At 39.7% G+C, this 24,046-nt stretch overlaps 1 protein-coding gene across 1 annotated transcript in view; it reads right to left on the reverse strand.

The window, feature by feature from the left end:
* Window positions 1–21,322, reverse strand: part of Dhx9 (DExH-box helicase 9) — a 35,206-nt gene extending 13,884 nt beyond the window's left edge. Inside the window, 14 exon segments of the mRNA XM_032914854.1 lie at window positions 936–1,018; window positions 1,425–1,566; window positions 3,847–4,038; window positions 4,578–4,655; window positions 4,757–4,918; window positions 5,014–5,103; window positions 5,452–5,588; window positions 7,971–8,017; window positions 10,320–10,468; window positions 10,870–10,985; window positions 12,885–12,999; window positions 17,440–17,580; window positions 18,512–18,644; window positions 21,179–21,322. Of these exon segments, the coding sequence (XP_032770745.1) occupies window positions 936–1,018; window positions 1,425–1,566; window positions 3,847–4,038; window positions 4,578–4,655; window positions 4,757–4,918; window positions 5,014–5,103; window positions 5,452–5,588; window positions 7,971–8,017; window positions 10,320–10,468; window positions 10,870–10,985; window positions 12,885–12,999; window positions 17,440–17,580; window positions 18,512–18,622 (1,563 nt within the window). The 5' untranslated portion in view covers window positions 18,623–18,644; window positions 21,179–21,322.
* Between the last annotated feature and the right edge of the window lie 2,724 nt (window positions 21,323–24,046).

Consider the following 24,046-nt stretch of genomic DNA (forward strand, 5'->3'; position numbering starts at 1 on the left):
TTATTAAATGAAAATCCCAGTGCTAAGATTGATCGTTTAAGGTAAATAGTGGGGCACCTGCTTTAATTGCAAGGTTGGGATTTGATACCCAGCAGCTTTAAAACACACTCATCCAATAGTGTGCTCCTATTCCCTACTTATTTTCAAGACCATGTAAATCCTATTTGTAAAACAAATAAATACAAATGCTACCTGTGTATGCAGAGCATGCACAAAGTGTTTGTTAGAATGGTTATTGTAACAGCAACTTAGGGACAGCTTCAATGACCAAACTAAACTGACATCCCTTTAAAGAGACCACACTTGATTTTAATCTATAACTAGGGACATTGTTTTAGCCAGGTGATGGTGGCAAAGCCTTTATTTAATACCAGCACTCAGGAGGCAGAGGCAGAGGCAGAGGCAGAGGCAGAGGCAGAGGCAGAGGCAGTTGGATATCTGAGTTTAAGGCCAACCTTGTATACATAGAAAAATACCCAACTGAAAAAGCAAATGAAAAAGATAATGATAAATTAAAAGTTGTTTTACACTGTCAAACTTTGAATGCCAGAATTGTATATTGGTTTACTAATCAAGAGTAAGAATGGTAAACAATTATAATTTTATTTTCCATGATTATCACTAGCATCTGAAATGAGCTATCACAAAATCACAGAATTTATCACAAAGAAAAACTAAAATCCCACCAGCTACTCATTACTAACTCAGCTATTAAACAATGGTTCTCTAAGTTAGCATTTACCAGTAGAGTAAGAAAGCAAGGATTTGGGGTTGGGGATTTAGCTCAGTGGTAGAGCTCTTGCCTAGCAAGCGCAAGGCCCTGGGTTCAGTCCCCAGCTCCTAAAAAAAGAAAACAAAAGGAAAAAAAAAAAGAAAGAAAGCAAGGATTTGATTTCTCCAGTTAAAGGGGAAAAAGTCATGCAGAGATTACTTACATTAATATCTCTTTCATGAATTTCATCTACAATAACATGACTGATTCCTCGAATGCCTGCTTCTAGCTTTCTTAGTAGCACACCTTGGGAAAATAAAAAACAAACAGAGTTTTGTTACAGAATCAAAGAAGCAACAAACCAAAAATTTAGCTGCGGGTTGGTGGCTCTTGCCCTCGCGGTCATCTCAAAGCAGCCAATGAAGCAAACACTTACTAACTTAACTAACTCTGTTTTAACACAATCCTTGCATTGTACAGGAAAGGGCTTACTTGAATAATATGCAAGTAGAAATATCTTGGGTTTTGTTTATTTTTGAGACAGTTTCTCTGTATAGCTATGATTGTCCAGGAACCCACTCTGTACATCAGGCTGGCCTTGAACCTGTCTCTACCTCCAGAGCTCTTGAATTCAAATGAATACCAACCAACAGTTTTTTGTTGTTTTCTTTATAAAAAGTTGACAAACTATAAATGAAAATACACCACTGACCTACAGTACAAAACATTATACTGGCATGAGGGCGTGGAAGTATAGACTCAAATCGGACACTGTAGCCACAGCTTTTTCCAGGTTCTTCTCCTCTCTCATAAGCAACTCGCTCAGCCACCGCAACTGCACTGATCCTTCTGGGCTAAAACAGAACACAAATATGGTATGAAATTACAAAATTAGTTTTATTTGTTTAATAGTATCTCTGTGATATGGGTGATAAAACCTACATAACATGCTAGGCAAATGCTATATATCACCAAACTGATACACAGCAGTTTTCTAAAAGGGTCTGATTATATAGTCAAGTTTCATGTAGCTTAGGAACAACAAAATGATAGAAATGATTTTCATCAAGTTTGAAATTTTAACTTTAATAAATGAAGATATAACTATATAAACATATAACCACTTTATTTTTAGTTAAGAGTAAGCAATTGCCTCCAAATTCCAGTTTGGGCTTTAAAAATGATCAAGAGGGGGGTTGGGGATTTAGCTCAGTGGTAGAGCGCTTGCCTAGCAATCGCCAAAGCAATCGCCAAGGCTCTGGGTTCAGTTCTCAGCTCCAGAAAAAAAAAAAAAAAATGATTAAGAGGAATGGCACAAACCTACAAAGAACTCTTTCTTGGGGCTGGGGATTTAGCTCAGTGGTAGAGCGCTTACCTAGGAAGCGCAAGGCCCTGGGTTTGGTCCCCAGCTCCGAAAAAAAGAACCCCCCCCAAAAAAAAAAAAACAAACAAACAAACAAAAAAAACTCTTTCTTACAAATGGCTGTACTTAGAGCAAGTTTGAACCAAAAGATGGTTGGTTCACTTTACTTCTTCAAGGACTCACATACACAAATCTTTGAAAAAGTTAGCTGTCAACAAAATGATAGGTTTAACCACATGTACCTTGAGAATGTTACGAGACTTTAAATTATGCTGCTAAAAATATAACTACATAGAAAAGATTGATCAGCCCCTCTAACAATTTACTTAAAACTCCGATCATAACAGTTCTCACAGTCAATTCCTTCCCCTAAGATGTTCTGGTGCAACATTTTTAATGTGTTTATAAATAGTGATCTATAAATAAGCATGCTTAAGGATGTCAACCTTGTACATAATATCTAATAAGTTTCTTAATGTACTCTGCTTCCTGTGTTCATGCAGAAAAGTGTTACTCAGTGATCTTACTGTAAATTAATTGTTCTTTCTCATCCTTGGACTTGATAACTTTTGCTAACACAGGCAAAACATGTCCGGCTATCTAATGTTCTTTCTGCAAACCCACATAGTCTAAAAGCCTAGGATGAACTCAAACGTTGCTAACCAATTTCCACATTCCGTTTTAATGGCTTAACTAAGATGATAGCTTTCTGGGCTGGAGAGATGGTTCTTCTAGAGGTCCTGAGTTCAATTCCCAGCAACCACATGGTGGCTTGCAACCATCTGTAACTGGATTTAATGCCCTCTTCTCGTGTGTCTGAAAACAGCTAGTGTACTCGTATGACTAAAATAAATAAAGAAAAAAGATAGCTTTCTTTCCATGCTATCACTTTTAAGTTAACAATACACTTTAAAGCTGCGTTCATACTTAAATGCAGAGTAACACTGCCCTACAAGTTCCCCGCTAAATACAAATTTGTGCACTTTAAAAATAAAGCAATTAAAGCAATGATGTATACTACTAATGTAGAAATACCCTTTGTAAATGCACACAAAATAAGGTTCATTATCCTCTTGAATAAGAATCCCTACACTGCTCTGACTCTCTTGCTTCCTTTCCTTACTCCCCACTCTCCTCACATCCCCTATTTCCCGCCCAGAGCTCAGGGCCAGCCCCTACTCCTCTACTTTCTCTCTCTCTCTGCCTTTCTGTCTCTACTAACCTCTCAACTCCCGTCCTCATGCCCTAAATAAATTCTGTACTATACCGTCATGTCCCTCAGGCGGAAGGGATGCCTCAACATAGGCCTGCAAACTCGCCCCTTTCACCCACACCTTACACCTTCAAAACATATCCCTGGTTTCATTTTATAAAACACAACACCTGTGAGGCCCCCTCACAGATACTTGGCATGCTCACACCGAGAGGCACATAACTAGAAATAAAATAAATTTCATTTAAAATGTATGGAATTTTGCTGGCATGTATGCTGGTACCACATACACACACCAAAACTAAACAAATTAGGGCTCATTAGTTAAGTATACTAGCTGTTCCTGCAAAAGAACCAGGTTTGATTCCCAGAATCCACACGGCAGCTCACAAGTGTCTGTTACTCCAGTCCTAGGGGAACCAGTTTTCTCCAAAGACAAAGACCTACACTCAGGCAAAACAGTGTTTCTGTTTAACACTCTTGAAAGCTCACTTGGCTACATCTCAAACAATTGCCAGAACTCTATAAACCCCAAGACAAACTCATACAATGACTTACCTGAGTCACAACAATATTGCACTCAGCTGCTCTGTCATTCTGGATGAAGTCATCCAAAATGTATTGTGGAACTTGTGTGGTTTTACCACAACCAGTAGCCCCTCGGATAATCACAACTGAATTTTGACTAATGGCTTCCAGAATTTCAGCTTCAAATTTCTTCACAGGAAGCAACTCTCTCTCTTGTAACACCTGGTTCAACAAAGATAAGTCATTTAAATCATTTCCATAAAAAAGTACTGCTTTCTAACTGGTTTAGGACTTGAAATATTTCAAAGAATGAAAACATTTTTATCTGATAAAATCTATTCCCACTACAATGTTCTTAAGAATATATCTTGTGGTCTTTTTTTTTTTTTTTTCCAGAGCTGGGGACCGAACCCAGGGCCTTGCGCATGCTAGGCAAGCGCTCTACCACTGAGCTAAATCCTCAACCCCTTCTTGTGGTCTTAATACCTCAATTTCTTCTTAAATTTTAGGTCTCCAAAAACATAAAATGTATTATAATTACTTGCAAAAAATGTTATCACTTTACATTTGCTATAAAATAATCAAAGTATATATTTAATATTGTATAACAGTACTATCAATCATTCATGGGCCCTGATTTAATAGCCACTATCATAGTTAACTATAATTAACAATTATAAAATTATAAAAACCTGCCATTCAACCTAACAATGTATTTAATAAGCTCTAGACAATATATGTATAAGATCTTCAACACTCACACTTTGTAAATTATGATCCTGTTCCATCTGGTATGTTAATTCATTCTTAAGGTCCATGCTTATTTGTTCTGTAGAAGCCTGTAAAAAGAAAGCATTCAAACAAAATCTATTCACTTCTGACATAAAAAAAGATACAAAGGAAAATATAGAACTAATCTTAGAACCCATATTGTACTTACATAAGCAAGGGGCCCCTCATCAATGTTGCTACTTGTCCAAGGATTCCAGTTGGACTGTGGGGGTGACCAAGGAACCACTCCCACTGCATTTTGCCTCTGAGATGGTTCAAAATGAGCCAATTTCCCAATGTTGAGTATAACTGGCATAGAAGGATCAACAGGCTATTTAAAAATAAAAGGCAAAAATAAATAAAAAGAAGACATGCTCCTAAGGGAAGACTTTAAAAACAAGGTAAACTGCAAAGCTATATGCTTACTGGGGGAACAATTTCCAGATCTAGCTCTTGAACCACATTTTGCAACTGAAGCTCCAAATCTGGGGAAAGGAAAACTTTGTAAGGCTCCACCTACAAAGAAGGAGCAAAGAAAATCATGAATATACCCATGAATATAATTTAACTAATAATTTCACCTAAACTAATATATAGCTGACATTAGGGCTATTATTGATTGCCAGAAACCAACAACTCTCTAAGTCAGAATTTCACCAATGACTCACTCAATGGCTCCTATAAACATAAGTTCTTCATAAAGTATTGATTAGTATAATTATTTTAATTTCTTCATTACTAAGTATTGAGCTTAGAATATAGCTCAGAAGTAAAACATTGTTTGTCTAGCATTTAAAAGCCCTAATCTCCATCCCCACTATAACGCACCTCATCTAAATACTATGGTTATACTTAAGAACTTACTCTTTCTCCTTCTTTCTTCTTTGTAAGCCCAGAGTAAGCTTCAATCACTCCAAGATGATAGAGCTGTCGGACTAGTGAGAGGGCACATGACTGTGCTGCTAATTTCTTATTTGATCCATGTTCACGTGCGAAAATCCCTACAAAGATTACCAAAGACAAATGAGCTATGTAATGAACCATCAGAAACTAGGTATTTATGTACTAAAAGAAACACTGATACTACAGCATCTTCTCATTTTATTTACTAAATACAGTTCTACAACCTAAAACTAATCATTTTGATAAAGACTGGCACAAAATTGTCATTTAAAAAAAGATTTACTTATTGTGCAGTGTTCTTCCTGCATGTATGTCAGAAGAGAACATCATATCTCATTACAGAACGTTATGAGCCACCATGTAGTTGCTGGGAATTAAACTCCAAGATGGCTCAGTGGTTAAGAGCACTCATTGCTCTTCCAAAAGGTTTCAAGTTCAATTCCCATCACCCACATGGCAGCTCACGCCTGTCTGATGTTGTTCTCTGGTATGTAGATATTTAAAAGCAAGTATAAGACAAAATTGAATATACAGTCATTGCTTAGATCTGTCAAAATATTTCTACCTAATAAGCTCTGCAGTTTAAAATTATGTGAGGATTCCAAAACAACTTTAATGAGAGCCATTATCAAGTCCATTAGCCTGTCACAAAATATCCAGACTCAACACAGAATGTCAGTTACACCCAGGTCAGAGCTACATAAGACCTTGATTCAAAATTTAAAAAAAAAAAAGTGAAAGCAACTACTGACTATAGGTTACATACATCAAAGTTTTCCATAGACTGATAAGTATTTTTGTTAAGTACTTTACAAAGTATTTCAGGCCATTCTTCCAACTCTCCCGATCAAATGAATTGAGTCACTGTTATATGGTATGAATTACATAAAGTAAGAGTCTGTCAGTTAAACAGATACAGAGATACCCCCTTTTTACCCTAACATACCTGATAGGTCTTAATCTTAGTCCTCAAAAATAAAGAACATAAGCACCATTCTCAGCCTATCATTTTCCATGGATGACCTCTATTCTGTTTTCTCAGGGTTAATGACCTCATGGTTTTTGTTTGGTTGTTTTGAGAGAGGGTCTAGTGTAGCCAAATCATAGCCTCCAAGAAGGGTGGTTTTTGTTTTTGTTTTTTTGGTGGCTGTTTTAAGACAGGGAGTGTTTCACAGTATTCTGAATTGCTGCTCTCACTGCCCAAACACTTTTCTGATTCTCCTGCATCATCTCCCAGGGCTAGGCCTGCACCTCCTTCCCTAGCTTATAAGATACTTGGGAATCAACCTCAGGCCCCAGAAATTTATGCAAATAACTCTGCCAACTAAGTATAAGCCGCCAGTCCTCATACTTAAAAAAAATTTTTTTTGGTTTGTTTCATGGAAAATATGTACCTTCAGGGCCTACAAAATCTGAACTCACTACCATTGAGACCCAACATGAAAAGAACAATTTTTGCACATTATACTGATATAAAGCACAAGAACTTGTTCATCATAGGTGCACCTCGGCTTGTTTTGTGGTACAGGGGACCAAACTCCATAGCCTTCAAGTAACCAGTCTACTAATCTCCTAAATCCATAATCTTACCTATTTGCTTTCAGACTATACTTAAACCTTTTGGGGGTTTTCTGTTTGTTTTGTTGCTCCAGACAGGGTTTCCTCTACGTAGTGCAGGGTGTCCTAGATTTCACTTTGTAAACTAGGCTGGCACCCTCCTCTGCCTCCACCTCCTGAATAACAGGATTGTTCCACCACCGCCCAGCATCTTGTTTTTTAAAACAAGGTTTCAGTCCGTAACCCAGGCTAGACTGGAGTTTATGGACTGTCCTCCTTATACCTTAGCGATCCATACAGTGCATACTTGCACTTAACCCCACGCCTAGCTTTGACTGCACTCTCATGCTGCCAAACAGCTAATAGCATTTAATGCTATTACCCAATCCAACCTGTGTTAAATTCCGTAACTCTAAACTTGAATCCTTCATAATTTGACCACTAAAATATTACTGTAGAATCTTTTACATATGCAAATTGGGAGATAAAGCCTGTGGAAAAATTAGTAGTATCCTATTAATATTGCAGGTACTATTGAGACCTAAAACTTGCTACCTCAATAGATTTTTCGGCATATTTCAAGACCTAGACCAGTCAGTTACCACAGGTTGTGGCAGCTGCTTATTAGGACAAAGGACTATCCACTGTACACCTCTTTGTCTCAACTTTCCCTAGGCCTGCTAACACCTTCCCCTCCTTCACTTGACAGTATTAATAACTCTTACAACCCTATGTGTTACTCAAACTATTCTTTCACATTAATTTTTTTTTCAACTTATATAAATGCCAAGATTGTCTTCATGGAAAATTTTATAAGTTCTACACTGTTACATGTTCTACCATAGTAGCCCAAGCCTTCAATGTAAAAATATTTCTGAAAAAATGTTTAATAAGAGTTATTTTTAAAAAGTAATTACACTTACTTCTGCCCAACTGCTTGATATAAATGGTCATTTCTGCAATAAAGCTCCTGTAACAACACATACAAACAAAGTTAGGAATTGACCACTGTAAATTACTCCATTATCCTAGTCAGGGAGGGTTTTCCAACTGCATTAGGTAAGACATTACAGCAAAAACCATTTTGAACACTTATTTTTGTCCAGTCCTAGAACAGAAAGTATGTAAACTGCAAATATATAGGACATTAGTTATAAAGCAGCTGATGAGCTTTCTTTCATGAAAAAAAAAGTTATGGTTTTAGATTATAGATTTACTTATTTTTACTCCAAGGTTCGTGTCTCAATATAAGAATGCTTTCAATGAAAGAAGATTGCTTATCTTGGAGAGCTAAGAAAAACACCAAACTCCTCAAAAGTATCTATATATATCTCTCTCTATATATATACACTAATTTACAACTGCAACTTATTAGGGTAGTTTACACATGCAACCACTATATACCAGTAGCTCCTGTGGCAGAGTTCAAATTATCCCAAGCTGGAAGAAGTCCTTGGTTACAAAAAAATTTAGCCTACTTTTTTAAGATACTTAAATCAGGGCCTAGAGGACAAAAGTCATTTTCACATTATAGATAGCTAAAACTGCTAGCAGGCCCTAGGAGTAAATATAGGTTTTAGGGTTTTATATGCTGGTCCTTTACTGCTCAGGCACACTCAAACTTGGCTTTGTGCTGTGAATAAAAGTTTAGGTGAAACTTAAGGAAAAAGATAAGTTAGGTTCCTTCCTAAACTTCTTTGTCAACTGACCTTCAGGCACAAGGGCTTCAAGGGGGGTCAAAGGCCACTGGCTTTCAGGGGAACAACATCCACCCTTTCATTAATGACACCGATGACAGTATGTTTCTCAGCCAGGCTTAAAGTCAGCACTCAATCTCATTCTCCTCCACCTAGGGGGGAACAGCAACACCAGAAATCAGTTTACAATAGTTTCCCATGTGATTGCTTAGTTCAGCCTAAGCATCAGCACATGTGTATATGAACACAGACCTCTGGTGTTGCTGTCTGTTATGCCTTTCAATAAAGGACATACAGGAGCAATGTGTCCCAGCTCCAACTGTCTGCCTCTTACATTGTCTTGTCCCGAATTCTTTGTTTTACATCAGAAATCAGTAAGATACTGACATCAAATGTTGGTGGTTTTTTCTGGGAGGAGGGGCAGCAATTCAAAATAATAGTAGTAGTGGTAACATTGATGCTGGAAATTTGAGCTCAAGGCCTCATGCATGCTATGCAAACATTCCACTCCTGAGCTCCAGCCTTTCACTTATTCTTAAAAAAAGAAAAACCACCAGGAGCTGCCAAGTGCAGTAAGTTGTAGACAAAGCATTAAAGGAAATGGTGTCTTTTTACAGCCTGGGAGTTTTGTTTTTAAAATTATGACACCAAAATGGAGAACGATCTTAAAAATATAACACTAAGTATGTAGTATTTGAGAATTCAGGACTGAACAAAGCAGTAGGAAGCAGGAGGAGCCATGCTCTCATCATTTTGAATATGTTGTCAATTTGTTTTTTGTTTTGGGTAATGATAATTTTAGGGTTGCTACTTGCACCCAAGGGAGAACACTTTAATTTCAGAAAAATGTTTTAAATTTATTTTGGATAATTTATTTTTTATAATTAAAGACAGCAAATCGAATCATTTTCCAGAACCACTTCCTTTTCTCTTCCAATAATAATGCAGTGCCTCCCTGAAGAATCTAATCTGTATGAGCCTTCCTGGGAGTAATAAGTACTACACCCTGGAATGCTCTTAGGAAGAACATCAAGCAGGCTGAGAAACATACGGTCACATTATCTTCCCTTACATTGTTTTATAAGCTTAACAGGAAAAAAAAGGCATTCTATTTAAACCATACATAAGAACTTCACGATCCTTTAACTTCATAATACTCAAGTAACAGGATTCTTAAAAGAGCTGTCAACATTAAACCGAGGTCAAATTTGGATGTATAGGTAATACATACAATCTACTTCTAAGACAACAAAACAGAGCAGAACCATTTAAGTATTTAAAGCTATCACCAATAAAACTACACTGGGGGGAAAAAATCACCACCTCTGACCAATTAAGTCAACAAGTATAGCAAACTACCACTGTAGATATTAACTGGCATCAAAGTCCAGCAACAGACCTTTTGCAGGACTTCTTATAGAATAGCATTACATTCTTAAGCAAAAGTTATGGTAAACTATAGTTATATATCTTTTCACAATTCACTGCTGCTGCACAGAATTAACTGAGGAACACTTAGTTAACAAAGTCAAATCACCTTAATTTTTTACAAGGAAAATAGTGAAACAAGCAAACCTGTTGTGGTCGGGACCCACTTGGGTGTACTTATATTCTCCTTGGATCTTTTCTTTTTGGAAATACTGGTTCAGACGAGCCTTAGCATTTTCCAAAGTCCAGTTTCCATGAAGCCCAGCATTTAAATCCACTTCTTCTGACTCTAGAGTCTGTAGAATCAATGATGATTAAATTTGGCTGCGCTACTTATATGTAAGTAAGGAATACTAAATAACATACAGCTTTTTTCAATATAAAACCACATTTTTGTAGTGCTGAGATCCAGGGGTTTGAACATGGCTAGACAACCACTTTATCACTGAGCCTGTATTTTTGAGACAGGACATCACTATGTTCTTAGAACCCTGTAGTCCAGCCTGGCCTTGAACTAGTCATTCTCCTGACCTTAATGCTGAGACTACAAGATGTACACCAGGCTAGATCTAACAACTAGTAAAATAGGCTTTTAAGCTACTGGAATGAAGACCAGCCTGGGATTCAAGATTGTCTCAAAATGTGTAAGTAATCCCACTTTCAAGCATGTACATTAATACTACATGAGATTGCTTACCGCTTGCACCTCTTGCTCTTCCTTTCTTGAGTAGTAATCCTTTAAGTTGGCTCCTCGGTCCCAGGTGGGTCCAGGAGAACCATAGCCAGATGAAGACTCTACTCCAGAATTATTTTCTGCTTAAAAAAAAAATTGCTCTTTTAATTAATCAAGTTTTGGGGTGGGGGAGCTACATCTACATATTTTAAAGATTATCCCTAATGACAATTTGACACTCCATGTTTGGATACATGTTTTCAATAATCTGGAAGGACGTCTAAACTAATGAAAACTATGCTGATCAACCTTATTTCTTTGTGTGTCTATGTCTATGCATGTGGAGGCCATAGTATAATCTCCACAAAACAGACAAGTAGGTTAGTCTGATAGTTAATGTTAACTGGTAACTTTACTCCAAATCCCCTGGTAGTATGGTCTATTAGAGAGAAAGAAGATAGACCTGTCCACTGTAAATGCTCCGCTACTTGGACAGTGAAAACAGAAACTGAAACTAACAGTTAACAATACAAATTCATTGCACTCTGCAAGGTGACCAACTGCTTCAAGTTTCTGCCACCTTGAATCTTGTCATGAACTATGAAGCAGAATAAATAAGCCCTTTCACTGGACTTTTTTTCCTTCACAGGAACAGTAAAGTACACTAAGGTACCTAGCCAGTCAGCCATCTTTCTCACAGACCCATCTGATTGCACATTGTGGATGCTGGTGGGTATAGAACACAACTCCTTATACTTGGTTGTCTCTTTCTCCTTAGCACTAACATGTACTTTTAAGGCACTTAGTTGTCTTTATATTCAGAATAACAAACTAAGGACAAAATTATCCAGCTAGGAAATGTCTAGCTGGCAAAGGTATCAGCCTGATTCTGAGTTTGTATGCTGAATGGGTTTTGCCCTTGTACTATAAAGGGGCCTCAAACACAAGAATATGGAAACACACAGGGGAGGTTAGTCTGTCTCTATATTATGTAGCTCTGGCTGTAGCTCTGGTATGTAGACCAGAACACCTTTGAACTCAAGAGATACTTGCTTCTGCCTCCCAAGTGCTAAAGTTAAAGGTCCGTGCCACCATGTTTGGCCCAATACATCTTTTTTAAAGTAAAATGTTCTTTGGAGATGTTGGGAATGAAGGTTGGTTAATACAATCAATGCTCATTTACAAACCAAGCAAGCACTGGGTTCAACCCTCACCACAGAATAACAACACTCGTGTGATGAACATGACTGAAGCCCAGTTTTAGGGAGAGAGAAACAGAAGGATTTAAAAGTTCAAGTTCGTTCTCCAAATTACAGCCTAAATAGAAACAAAAACCCCAAACCTAATAAAGATTCTGAAATGAAGCTAATCCCAGGACTATTAATTAGTAGCCCCTAGAAGTTTTGACTCTTTGTAAAACTAGAGTGGGGTGCTCAAGAGATGGTCAGCAGTTAAGAGCACTGGTTTCTCTTACAAAGGACTGAGATGCAGTAGCCATGAAGGTTCCGGTTAGCACCAATTGTAGGGAGTAGTATCCCCTTGTGGCCTCCTCAGGTACTGCAGGCAAACACCAATATGCATCAACTCCATAGTGACAGGTTATTACAGCTTTGTGTTATTGCTCAACTTTTACTAGACAAAGCAATGGGATAGATGCTGTAAATTGTTTCAGCATTAGTAAGTCAAAATCTTACACTAATCCAAATAAAAATTTCAGCAGGGCTAGAATCCACAAATCCTATTACAAGTAGGACAAAACAAAAGGTTACATATTAGATACCACAGGGTATCTTATATATGCAAAGCCCTAAATCTGACACACAGGAATATAAACAAACAAAAAAGACAACTCACAAAATTCTTTAACCCACAAGTATTGCAGGTAAACACCTATAAAACTTAAATCCCTTATAATAAACTCAAACAGTGGCTGCTTAAGTGGGATGATCTAATAAACATATTTGTTTATTGACAAATGGTGAGATGATCAAACATGATTGTGTTATCCTCAGTCAAGTAGACATATTCAAGTCCCTTACCTGCTTTGAGAGCCAGATGAGGAGGAAGTGGTCCTCCCATGGGTGGTGGTAAGCCTTCTCCAGTACTTGCTGTGCTATCAGATGTGTCACTAAGTATGGGTGGGGGTGGTACAATCTACAAGAGGAAATGTCAAATGTCAGTACTTGGGCTTTTTTAAATTTTATTTGCAGAATAACAAGACTCAAGATTACTCAAAGATGCCCATATATTAAACATCCTTCCACATAGTATTTTTTTCATCTCTGGTTTAGTTTGAAGACCAAGTTTCACATAACTAAAGAATGCTACTGGAACCCACCCCCACTTGCTGGGAGCCTAAGTGCATGCTACAGCCTGGCTTTCACTATTGGTTTGTTTCCTTAGTATCTGAACATTGTTTTTAAAGATTTATTTATTTATTTTATGTATAAGAGTACATCGCCGCTATCTTCAGACACACCAGAAGAGGGCATCAGATCTCATTACAGATGGCTGTAAGACACCATGTGGTTGCTGGGATTTGAACTCAGGACCTCTAGAAGAGCAGTCAGTGCTCTGATCCACTGAGCCACCTGTCCAGCCCAAATGTGTAGCCCAGGCTGGCTTCGAACTCGTGATCCTCCTGCCTCTGCCTCCTTCAGCAAATCTTACCAGTTTGTGCCACCACAACCGGTTGAACATTTTTTAAAGGATGTACAATATATCCTTCCCCTCCCTCAAGATTTATTATGTATACAGCATTCTGCCTGCATGTACACCTATATACCAGAAGAGGGCACCAGATCTCATTACAGATGGTTATGAGCCATCATGTGTTTGCTGGGAATTGAACTCAGGACACCTCTGGAAGAACAGTCAGTCAGTGAGTGATCTTAACTGCTAAGCGATCTCTCCAGCCTCTTCATGCTGTTTTTATTACTTTCTATTATATGCACAAGCCACTATACCCAGCATTAACTTTTATTAAAAACTGGTTGGTGCTGGATATAAAAATCTAAGGGTCTGGCACATACTAAACAAACACTACCACTGTACTCATTATCCAATGAGATTTTAAAATTCTGAAAGTTAAATAACCATGGTGTGTTAAATATAAATTTGACTTCCCAAAAATTTAGCTTTTGAACTATGTATAAAAAGGGTGTGTGCATGTTAAGTGTGAGAACCCTTAAAAGGCTAGACATATCAGATCCCCTGGAGCTGGTCATAGAAGGTTGTGACCCACCACATGGATGCTAGGAACCAAACCTGGGCTAAGCCATCTTTCCAAAACTAGATATATTTTATGAAGTCATTTTTATTTCTGCTAATTCTACAATTTCTGGTTTTATCTTCACAATTTTTTTCTTGCCCCACTCTTTTTCAGTTTTGAGCAGCAAGGACACCTGTGCACTTAGAAAGCTTTCTTACCTGAGCACAGTAGCTTATACTACACCCCATCACCTGGGACACTAGACAACAATCACGAATTCAAAACCAGCCTGGACTATCAGTGAGTTAAAGTCAACCTTAAGAAAGTTTTAAGAATCATCTTAAAGGAGTAAGAAAGCAGCCAGGAGCAGTAATGCACATGTTCAACTCTAGTAATGACAAAGAGGTGAATTCCTGCAAGAAACATAGACTGTTTTTTGTTTTTTTTTAAAGAAAAAGGTGGGAGGGAGGAAAAAAAAAAAAGAAAAAAAAAATTAAATCTGTGTTGAGTATGGTAAAGTATCCCTTTACTTCCAGGACTAGAAGGCATGATCAGCACGATAGCTGTAAACTTGAAGCCATTCCAATTTATTAGTTAAAAGACAGCAATGTCTAGTTAGTTAAACTAGCTCAAAAACAAAAGTGTTGGGCAGTGGCACACATCTTTGATCAATACTACAGGAAGAAGAGGCAGGTTGGTCTACATAGTGAGATCTTGTCTCAAAAATAAATATAAGCAAGAGCTTTGTTGTATAGAAGCATAAGGTATTTAAAGTTATAGTGAATAAATGCTCATTTCTGAAAGCCCCATTTTCTTAAAGGCAAGATCTATGGCATCAGGATGGCCCAGATTTCTGAGTCTACTAAGTCTTGGGAATTTATGAGTTATCCTTTAATAAAGGCAATCTATAATTTCACAGTGCCATGTGTTAAAATCTCTAAATGTTTATGCAGTTAAATATACTTTTTCCCTTCCCCTTTTACTGTACACTGTCCAAGTGGGTTGAGAGCTTAACCCTCAATAGTAACACGTATGTCCCAATACTTCTGGTTGGATTTATTATTTTCAAAGTAAGATACCATACAATAGCCTACTTGGCCTGGAACTTGCCACATTGCCAAGATCTTGTCTCCAGTTTTACATGTGCCAAGGCCACAGGCTTGCACAATCAAACCCAGATTATTTTTCCGTATTTTAAATGATTGAGAAATAAAGCGTTTCCCCCCTCAACAGTATTAGAATTTAGAACACACATCTTTAACCCCAGCACTTTGGAGACGAGATGGATCTTTGTTGAGTTCAAGGCCAGCCTGGTCTACACAACAAATCAGGCTAGACAAGAGTATATTATATACTAAGAATCTGTCTGTCTCAAATGTCAAACTACTGAACCCCTGCACTACTGAAAGGGCCAATGAAGTGACTTTGGTAAGGGCACTCGCCAGCAATAGCAAGTCTAATGATCTATGTTTGATCCCTGGACCTCACCTACTAGAAGAAATGTTGATTCCTTTAGTTTGTCCTGGGACCTAGGCACACATACATAATGAATAAATGAATGAATGAATGAATGAATGAATGAATGCAAGTAATTTTTTAGGTTCAGTGGTTGTTATAGTCTTATAATTAAAACAACCACAGTATAAACCAAAAAGTAGTAAAGTGTGGCAGCATACGCCAATAATTCTAGCATTCCAGATCTTTTAAATTCAAGATCAGCCTGGTACAGAGTTCCAAAACAGCCAGGGCTACCTAGACAAACCCTGTCTCAAAAAACAAAAATAACCCACCACATGACTTCCTTTGGCTATTAAGTTTTGACATTTTTTTTTCCTTTTTCAATTTTTTATTGCCTGTCCTGAAACTGTAGACCAGGCTGGCTTCAGATCTGCCTACCTCTGCTCCCTGGTGCTGGGATTAAAGGCATAGGGCACTACTGACCAGCCCAACTGAAGTTTTGAAAGCTAATATATGATATAGAGTGAACAATCCTATTTAAGTATAGCTCATTTTTATACATTAAAGCACTGTTTGGGGAACTAGATACCATGCCACACACCTATAATTTAAGCATTTGGGTATCTGAGACCTGTTTTGAGTTTTCAAATGCTTTTAACTAAAGTTGTAAAACAAATCTTTAAAAAAAAAGTAGCCTGCCACCGTACTTCATGGCCCAATCAATCATCCCAACTACTCTACTTAAGACCCAAACAAGAGGACCTAAGATCAAGGATAGGCAGACCCAGCCTTGGTCTTAGCAGGGAAATAAATGGTGGTGGCACAGGCCTTTAATCCCAACACTCAGGAAACAGAAGTAGATGATTTGAATCCTCTACAAAGAGCTCATTCCAGTACAGCCAGGGCTAAAGAAACCCTTTATCGAGAAAAGGAAAAACAAAACAAAAAAGCACCCTTTAGTCTTCAAGTAGAATTTTAGGAAGCCTAGAATACATAATGTACCTTTATAGGGGAAAAGGGAATGAATAACCAGTCTTACAATTTCAGTAACCGCCATCTAAACATGGTGGCTTTTTAAGTTCAAGGCTAGGGTGTTTTAGGGAAGACAGTACAAGGTTGAAGCCTTATCTCTTCCAAAACAAACCCTCTTGCCCCTCCCCCATCTTACCACCTGATCACAATGTCCTAGAATAAGAAATGAGAGGTTGACACTAGGATTAAGAAAGGGGGAAGGGGGGGGGGAAGCAGGGTATAATAGAATCCACCTTTAATCCCAGGCTTGGAGGACAAAGCAGGTGGATCTGAGTTCTAAGCTAACCTATTCTACATAGTGAGTCCAAGGACAGTCAGAGTTACATAGTGAGACCCTGTCAGGAAGGAAGGAAATGAGGGAAGTAAAAAACTGAGGTTAGCACCAGGACTAGATACACTATGACCTATTTTTATAAACACTCATGAGAAACAAAATTTCACCTTACAATGGTGCTATTATTTCCCAATGAAACAATCTGAAACTATACATCCTTGAGACAAAAATTAACTTCCTGTACTTATCCCTCTAAGCACCATAGCTTAGTAACACAATACACTTAAAATGCTCGCTGCGCATACTCTTCTGGGGGCATGTCTGACTGGCTGTGTTTTTAGTGTTTATCGTAGCCTGAGGAAATGACAAATTCACAACTCAAGGTATGGTTTCTACTGAGTATGTCACTTCTACACCATTTCAGGTAGGAAAAAAATCTCAACCCTGTTTCTGAATCTCACTGCATTTTTGTATAACCACTGTATTCTCATACAATGCCACTGCACACAGTGTAGTTGTGTACACACACCCTGTAAATCTGTCTGTTAACTTGAACCCAAGGATATAAAGGTGAAAGCGAACATAAAAATATCTCAATTTCTAGGTCATAAATACTTACCCCAACAGCTGGAACTTCTTCGCTCTTGACTTCATTGATTCGAACCAAATAGTTAACGAAGTCTCTGGCAGCATTGCTCTGTGCATCTTTCTTATTGGTGGAATTGCCCATACCAGCATAATTAAACCCTTCTACTCGAACCTTTAAGATTCAAGAGAAAAAACGTTGAATTAAAGCCAGGTAATTTCTAGGATTCAAAAATAAATATTAAATGGCTAATTAAAGATAAAACAACTGTTTTAGACATACTCTGTATAAGCATACTTTTAGTATACCCAAGCAACCCATGGGATTATTTTACTGAAAACAGGGAATTGAATTGTTCATTGATACGCTGGTTCAACAATAACCATTTAAGTGGCTCAGGTTTCCATACTTAAATTTTAGAATTGGGTATGTAAGCTGTGGCCAGTACTTGCCTATCAAATGGTGGGCCTTAGGTTCAATTCCTACCACTAGTGAATCATGGGGTTTAGGTGAAGACTTTTGCCTCCAACCTGGTAACTCGAGTTGAATCCCCTAGACTGGTAGGGCAAGAGAAATTAACTCCCATTAACTGTCCTTTCACATGCTTCTGTGCCAACACAAGCATGCAATTTAATAATAACTAAGGGAAAACTCCAACTTTCTTTTAAATACTTTGCTTCTCTAAATGATTTAGAGAAACAAGGAGTGGTGGTGCATGCCTTAAGTGAGACTCTAACTACCTCTACCCCCAAAATATAAAATTACAAGCATTTATCTTCTGACTTACTAGCACCAAGTTTTGGAAGCATTAGAATTCTCCTAGCCCTAGCAGAGTACTGTGAAAATATTGCTCCTTTATAAGCAATAACCAACCAAGTAAAAATAAATTCTTCCGGGGTTGGGGATTTAGCTCAGTGGTAGAGCGCTTGCCTAGGAAGCGCAAGGCCCTGGGTTCGGTCCCCAGCTCTGAAAAAAAGAACCAAAAAAAATAAAAAAATAAAAAAATAAATTCTTCCATAACCTACAACAGTTTAGCCTTTCCAAAGTATTCCTTTAACCCCAGAGGAACTTCACAAACTATAGAATAAACTGTATTCTTTAGTACCTCACACATGAATTTCTGTCTGTTTTTGTTTCCTACTGCTCTAATTTCATAGGCTGGAGTCATCTTCCTTTTGCCACACCAGGCATACAGAAAATTTTTAATATCACCCATGATTCAGGTGTCTTCTTCACACCTAAGAAAACAAGTTAAAAACATTATGAGAGCCAAACCTCATACATTCTATCTCACCACTATTGAACTTATTAAGAAATTTTAATACGGTTGAAGTCTATAGCATGTAGATACAACCTGTATAATTTGAATATAAACATATCCTACAATGGTTATCATTGTAAAGAAAACTTTTTTAAAAGACTTATTTTACGTATATGAGCACACTGTAGCTGTCTTCGGATACACCAGATGCCATTACAGATAGTTGTGAGCCACCAACGTAGTTGCTCGGAATTGAACTCAGGACCTCTAGAAGAGCAGTTGGTGCTCTTAACCACTCAGCCATCTCTCCAGCCCATGGACTGATTTTTAACTGAAATATTTTATGCAGTTTACTACATTCTACAGTAAATATTTTATATGCCTTAAAGTTATCCCTCCCAGCAACGAAAACCATGTCGCATTATATTATTTTTTTTCAGAGAATTTTTAAGTAAAAATGGGATAGAAAAGATAAGATGGGGGAATCTCAAAACAAAAACCTCTTGGGGCTGAAGATGGCTTAGTGGTTTTAGAGCATTTCTCTTAACAGAGGACCCAGGTTTGACCCCCAGCACCAAAAGGTGACTTAGAACCATTCTTAACTCTAGTCCCAAGTGATCCAATGCCCTCTTCTAGCAAATGGTGCATATACATGCCAACAAAATACTCATGCATATAAAAATAAGACCAAATTTAGACAGGAGAGAGACAGGAGAGAGGAGAGATTACTGCAGCAGGATGCAAGAAGACATCTATACAGAACTTTAATCTACTTACCAAATCTGACCCTAAGATAAACTTATTAATCTTATCTGTGCTTAGTCATTTGGTAAAGCAAATGACAAAGCGAGATAATACTAACTCAGAAGTTAAACACAATAAAGTCCTTCACAAGTCTGGGTGTGCTGGCCCGGACGTTTAATCCCAAGCACCTGGAGAGCAGAGGCAGGCAGATCTGAGTTGGAGGCTACCTGGTCTACAGAGAAGCCCTGTCTCAAAAACAAAAACCCCATAAGTAAATGTACAAAGTAAACGAGTAACATAAAACATAGGTTTATGGAATCCCTTTAGCTCTAGAAAGCCCATTTAATTCTAAATATCCCTGCTAATTAAGTCCAAATAGATACATACAGTCCTTCAGGTTCCAAATTTTATCCAAGGATAATACTAATATTCCCATCTATAAACTATCTAGGCATCTCAGTAAGAATTTTAAACCTCCTAAAGTGTATTCTAACCCCCATTCATAAATTCCCATCCCCAATAATGGCACCAAGGAACTGGGAATTCTAGTCCATTCCGCAAAGGTCTTTCACAGCTATCTCTTGTATCCTTAAACGTGTGCTGACATGATCCTTAGTGGCTTAGGGACTATATAATCCTCAAACTGTGTGCTGTACTGTTTTGTTTTACTTCGAGAAAGAGAGGAGTGTGAATGCGCCCCCTAGAAATACCCACCATTTCTTTTACAGACCTAGAAAATTAAGAATTTATCCCCTGTCAAACTTTCCATCATAGTAGCTTCATCTCACATCTGCCCTGCTGTTTTGGCTCCAGATGTGTAATATTCCTACTCGCTTTTCTCCAGCTCTTCTGTCACCTGCCACCACTACTGGTATTATCGAAATAGTTTTAAATTCTTTTTGCTTTGTTTTTCGAGGCAAGGTTTCTCTGTGTAGTAGCCCTGGCACAAGAGATCCGACTACCTTCGACCACCAACCCCAGTGCTGGGACTGAATGAAGTCCTAAGCCACGGCTCCCGGCTCCGAATTTTGTGGGTTTTTTTCTTGCCACCCTGAAAAAAAATGCTTTAATCTCTTTCCTCATCCTCAGGTCACGTGGCTGGCCCTCTTTTCCTCCAGGTCAGTCTGGTCTCAGACGTAATTGATCTCGCTCCGCATCTCTGGAGAGGATACATTGTGCACCTCAAAGCCAGACTCAGGCTCGAGTAGCCCCCAGACTCTGAGGCGCCGTCTCTGGCAACCGTTATCTAAAGCAGGGCGATCCCGTTGCGCGGTGTAATTCCGCCATCACTTACTAAATCATGCACACATTTTCCTACCACCTGCTCCTCACTCCGCTCCACCAATCCTTCCCCAGTAAACAGTGCGGTGCAGGAGGAACTGCAACGACACCTCGTATCCCAAAGCAGGACACCCCTACCGGGTCTGGGGGTCCCGGATCAGAGAAGCGAGGACCCGACGCGCCGTGTGGCGTCGAACCGCCACCGCTATAAGCAACTCTGATTAAAGACTTCCGCTGCATGACTGACCGAGAAAGGGGCCTCCGAGAGCGGACAACCGGTGTGAGGAAAACCACCGCCTAGGGCTATCCGCTGCACCGCAGCGCGAGAACGCCACGGCCGGCGCGCCCACGGCCCGTGATCCGGGTACCCGCCGCGCTGCCCCTCCCCCCGTCCGCGCCTCACAACAAAGCCACGGCAGAGCCGCGGAGGCCGGCGTCGGCCCGCGACAACAAGCCCGCGTTAGGTCCGCCACGGTGCTTCCTTACCCTCCTCCGCTTCTCCGTGCCCGAGAGCACAACCTTCTTAGACGAGTTTGCAGCGCCAACCTTCCACAAAAACGGCGAAGGAACACACCTCACCCCGCATGGAAGCAGCGGCGAAATGGCTTCGACCGCGGGACCGAGGGGGCGGAGTCAGCGACTCACGCTTGCGCAGTAGGCCAACTCCCCAGCCAGCACGCCCGGAGGAGTCGGAGCTACAGCCACTTCCGGGCGCCAAACCTGAGGTCGCGCGAGATCCACTGGCCTAGGCCTACAATTTCCTGTCAGTCGCTAAACGGCTTGATCTCAGGAAGTTACGTCTTTGTAGAGAAGGCTAGCCCACAACTTATCTCAGTCCTCTTGCCTCAACCTCTGAGAGCATAATTTAGAGACATGCCACCATGCATCTCCATTTTGATAGTTTTTTTTTTTTTCACACAAGGGCAGTTTAAAATATGCCAAAGAAATGTATTTCTGGGTGCCATGAGTATGTTAAAATGTCTGAAATAGTTCTGCGTCTCCAAAAATGCTGCAGGTCATGTGCGGCATGGTGACACTTGCCTTCAATCACAGCACCCAGGAAGCAGAGACTGGCAGACCTCCATTAAGTTCAAAACAGCCTGGTCTATGTGGCGAGTTTCAGGACAGTCAGGGCTACATAGTAAGACCCTGTCTAAAAAAACAAACAAAAGCCTTAGCGGTTAAAAGCACTTGTTGGGCTGGAGAGATGACTCAGGGTTAAGAGCGCTAACTGCTCTTCCAGAGGTCCATGTGGTTGCTGGAATTTGAACTCAGGACCTCTGGAAGGGCAGTCAGTGCTCTTAACCACTGAGCCATCTCTCCAGCCCCTAAAGTAAATCTTTTTAAAAAGGCACAAACATGGTAACAAGACATTCATAAAGTAAAATAAATCTAAAAGAATCAAGAGGACCCTGGTTTATTGCCAGGGGTGGTAGAATATGCCATTAATCCCATTGTAGTAAAACCCAGTCTCCCGTTACCCCACAAAAAAGAAAACCATAACTCAAGATGCTTCTCTCCCACTCCACTAAGGGAGGAGGGGAGCTCTTTAATCTTCCCCCCTCGCCCCTTCCCTAGACAGGGTTTCTTTGTTTAGCCTTAACTGCCCTGGATTTGTAGACCAGGCTGTCCTGGAACTCACTGATCTGTCTGCCTCTGCCCCACCCCCTACCCCTAGGGCTGGAATGTACTCTCAATTATCTCAAAATCCTGTTCTTTGTTTTAGCTTCAAGTGAGAAGGCTCTTTTGTGCTTAATACTTGTTTCGAGGGGGAGGTACTGAGTAACCCAAGGTTTCCCTACTACTAAGCTACACTTCAAACCCAACATCCTCAACCTGTTTATCTGTTATTTTGTGCTAAACTAGCATGCCTCAAGCCCTGATTCTTTCCTCCTCACCGCCCCAGCCGTGTAAGCAGAGTTATTGAAATGTCAAAAGGAAAAATGTGTTTAAAACTTTGCGGGCCGGGCTGGAGAGATGGCTCAGTGGTTAAGAGCACTGACTGCTCTTCCAGAGGTCCTGAGTTCAAATCCCAGCAACCACATGGTGGCTCACAACCATCTGTAATGGAATCTGATGTCCTCTTCCGGTGTGTCTGAAGACAGCTACAGTGTACTCATATACATAAAATAAATAAATCTTTAAAAAAAAAAAAAAAAAAACTTTGCGGGCCTGGGGGTTGGGGTTTTAGCTCAGCGGTAGAGCGCTTGCCTAGCAAGCTCAAGGCCCTGGGTTCGGTCCCCAGCTCCAGGGGGAAAAAAAAAATCTTTGCCGGCCAGAGGGTAAGTGCAGCTCTCTGCTGATATGCTCGCCTAGTGTGCAGAGACAAGGGTTTCAAACGCTAACGCCAAAACGAAACAGTGGAAATTTCACTTCTGCTCACTTTCACCAACCCTTCCTCTATTTTAAGGACCTGTTGCCTTCACGTGGTGTTCTGAATTCTAAAGGGCCTCTGCGGGTGGCTTCTTCCTCTCAACTAATGTGACTGTGTCTGAAGATAAAAATGCAGATCTTAACCCCGAGTGACCCGTGATGCAGCTCCCAAACTTTCCAAAGACAGCAGAGAAAAAGACTTGGCCCATTGAGAGGATTTCCTACCATGATCTCTCTGTGACCTTTCGCTGACCATTTGTCCTTGAACTTACCCCAAGAAAGAGATTTGAGACAAACAAGCAAACAAACAAACAAACAAAAAAAATCCCCCAGGGACAGCCCTCAAATAAATCTATTTTCCTATTTTCTCCCCTAATTTTTGTCTCTGGGGATATTTGGTTGGAAGGAGAGCAATATGAACCCTAAATTCCAGTAAGAGAACTGAAATAAAAATAAAGAGGCTGGGGGCTGTGGCTCAGGAGAGAGGGCTTACTCCGAGTCCCTGGTGCCCTGAGTTCCAATTCGACAATCGTGAGAAGCTGGGCATGGTGCTTCAGGCCTTTAATCTCTGCATCCAGGAGATAGAACCAAGGGGATCAGGACTCAAGGTCATCTCTTCAATCAATACATTTGAAGCCATCCTTGTAACAGGGTGCCAGACCTTCTCGACACAGTTGACTCCATGATGGAGTCATGATTGGAGTCACTTACCAATCAGGCTGTAAACTCAGCATGTGGACAGCACCGCCTGCCAACATTAAAAGTCTCCATCCATCAAAGTCCACACTTATGGGAGAGTTACTAAATGTACTAACTTCTTCTACAGAAGAACTGCTCTTTTAACTGAAGTATATCAACCCAGGAAATGATTTTTGTGTTTTAAAAGCTCACCTGAGAAAGGCTCAGGTCCTCACTGGAATCCCAAACACCAGAGTAGTCACCACCTGGCTCATAAAGACCTCCTATTGGCTTAAACCCTTG

This window comes from Rattus rattus, chromosome 10 (genome assembly GCF_011064425.1).
Source record: "Rattus rattus isolate New Zealand chromosome 10, Rrattus_CSIRO_v1, whole genome shotgun sequence".
Classification (NCBI taxonomy): Eukaryota; Metazoa; Chordata; class Mammalia; order Rodentia; family Muridae; genus Rattus; species Rattus rattus.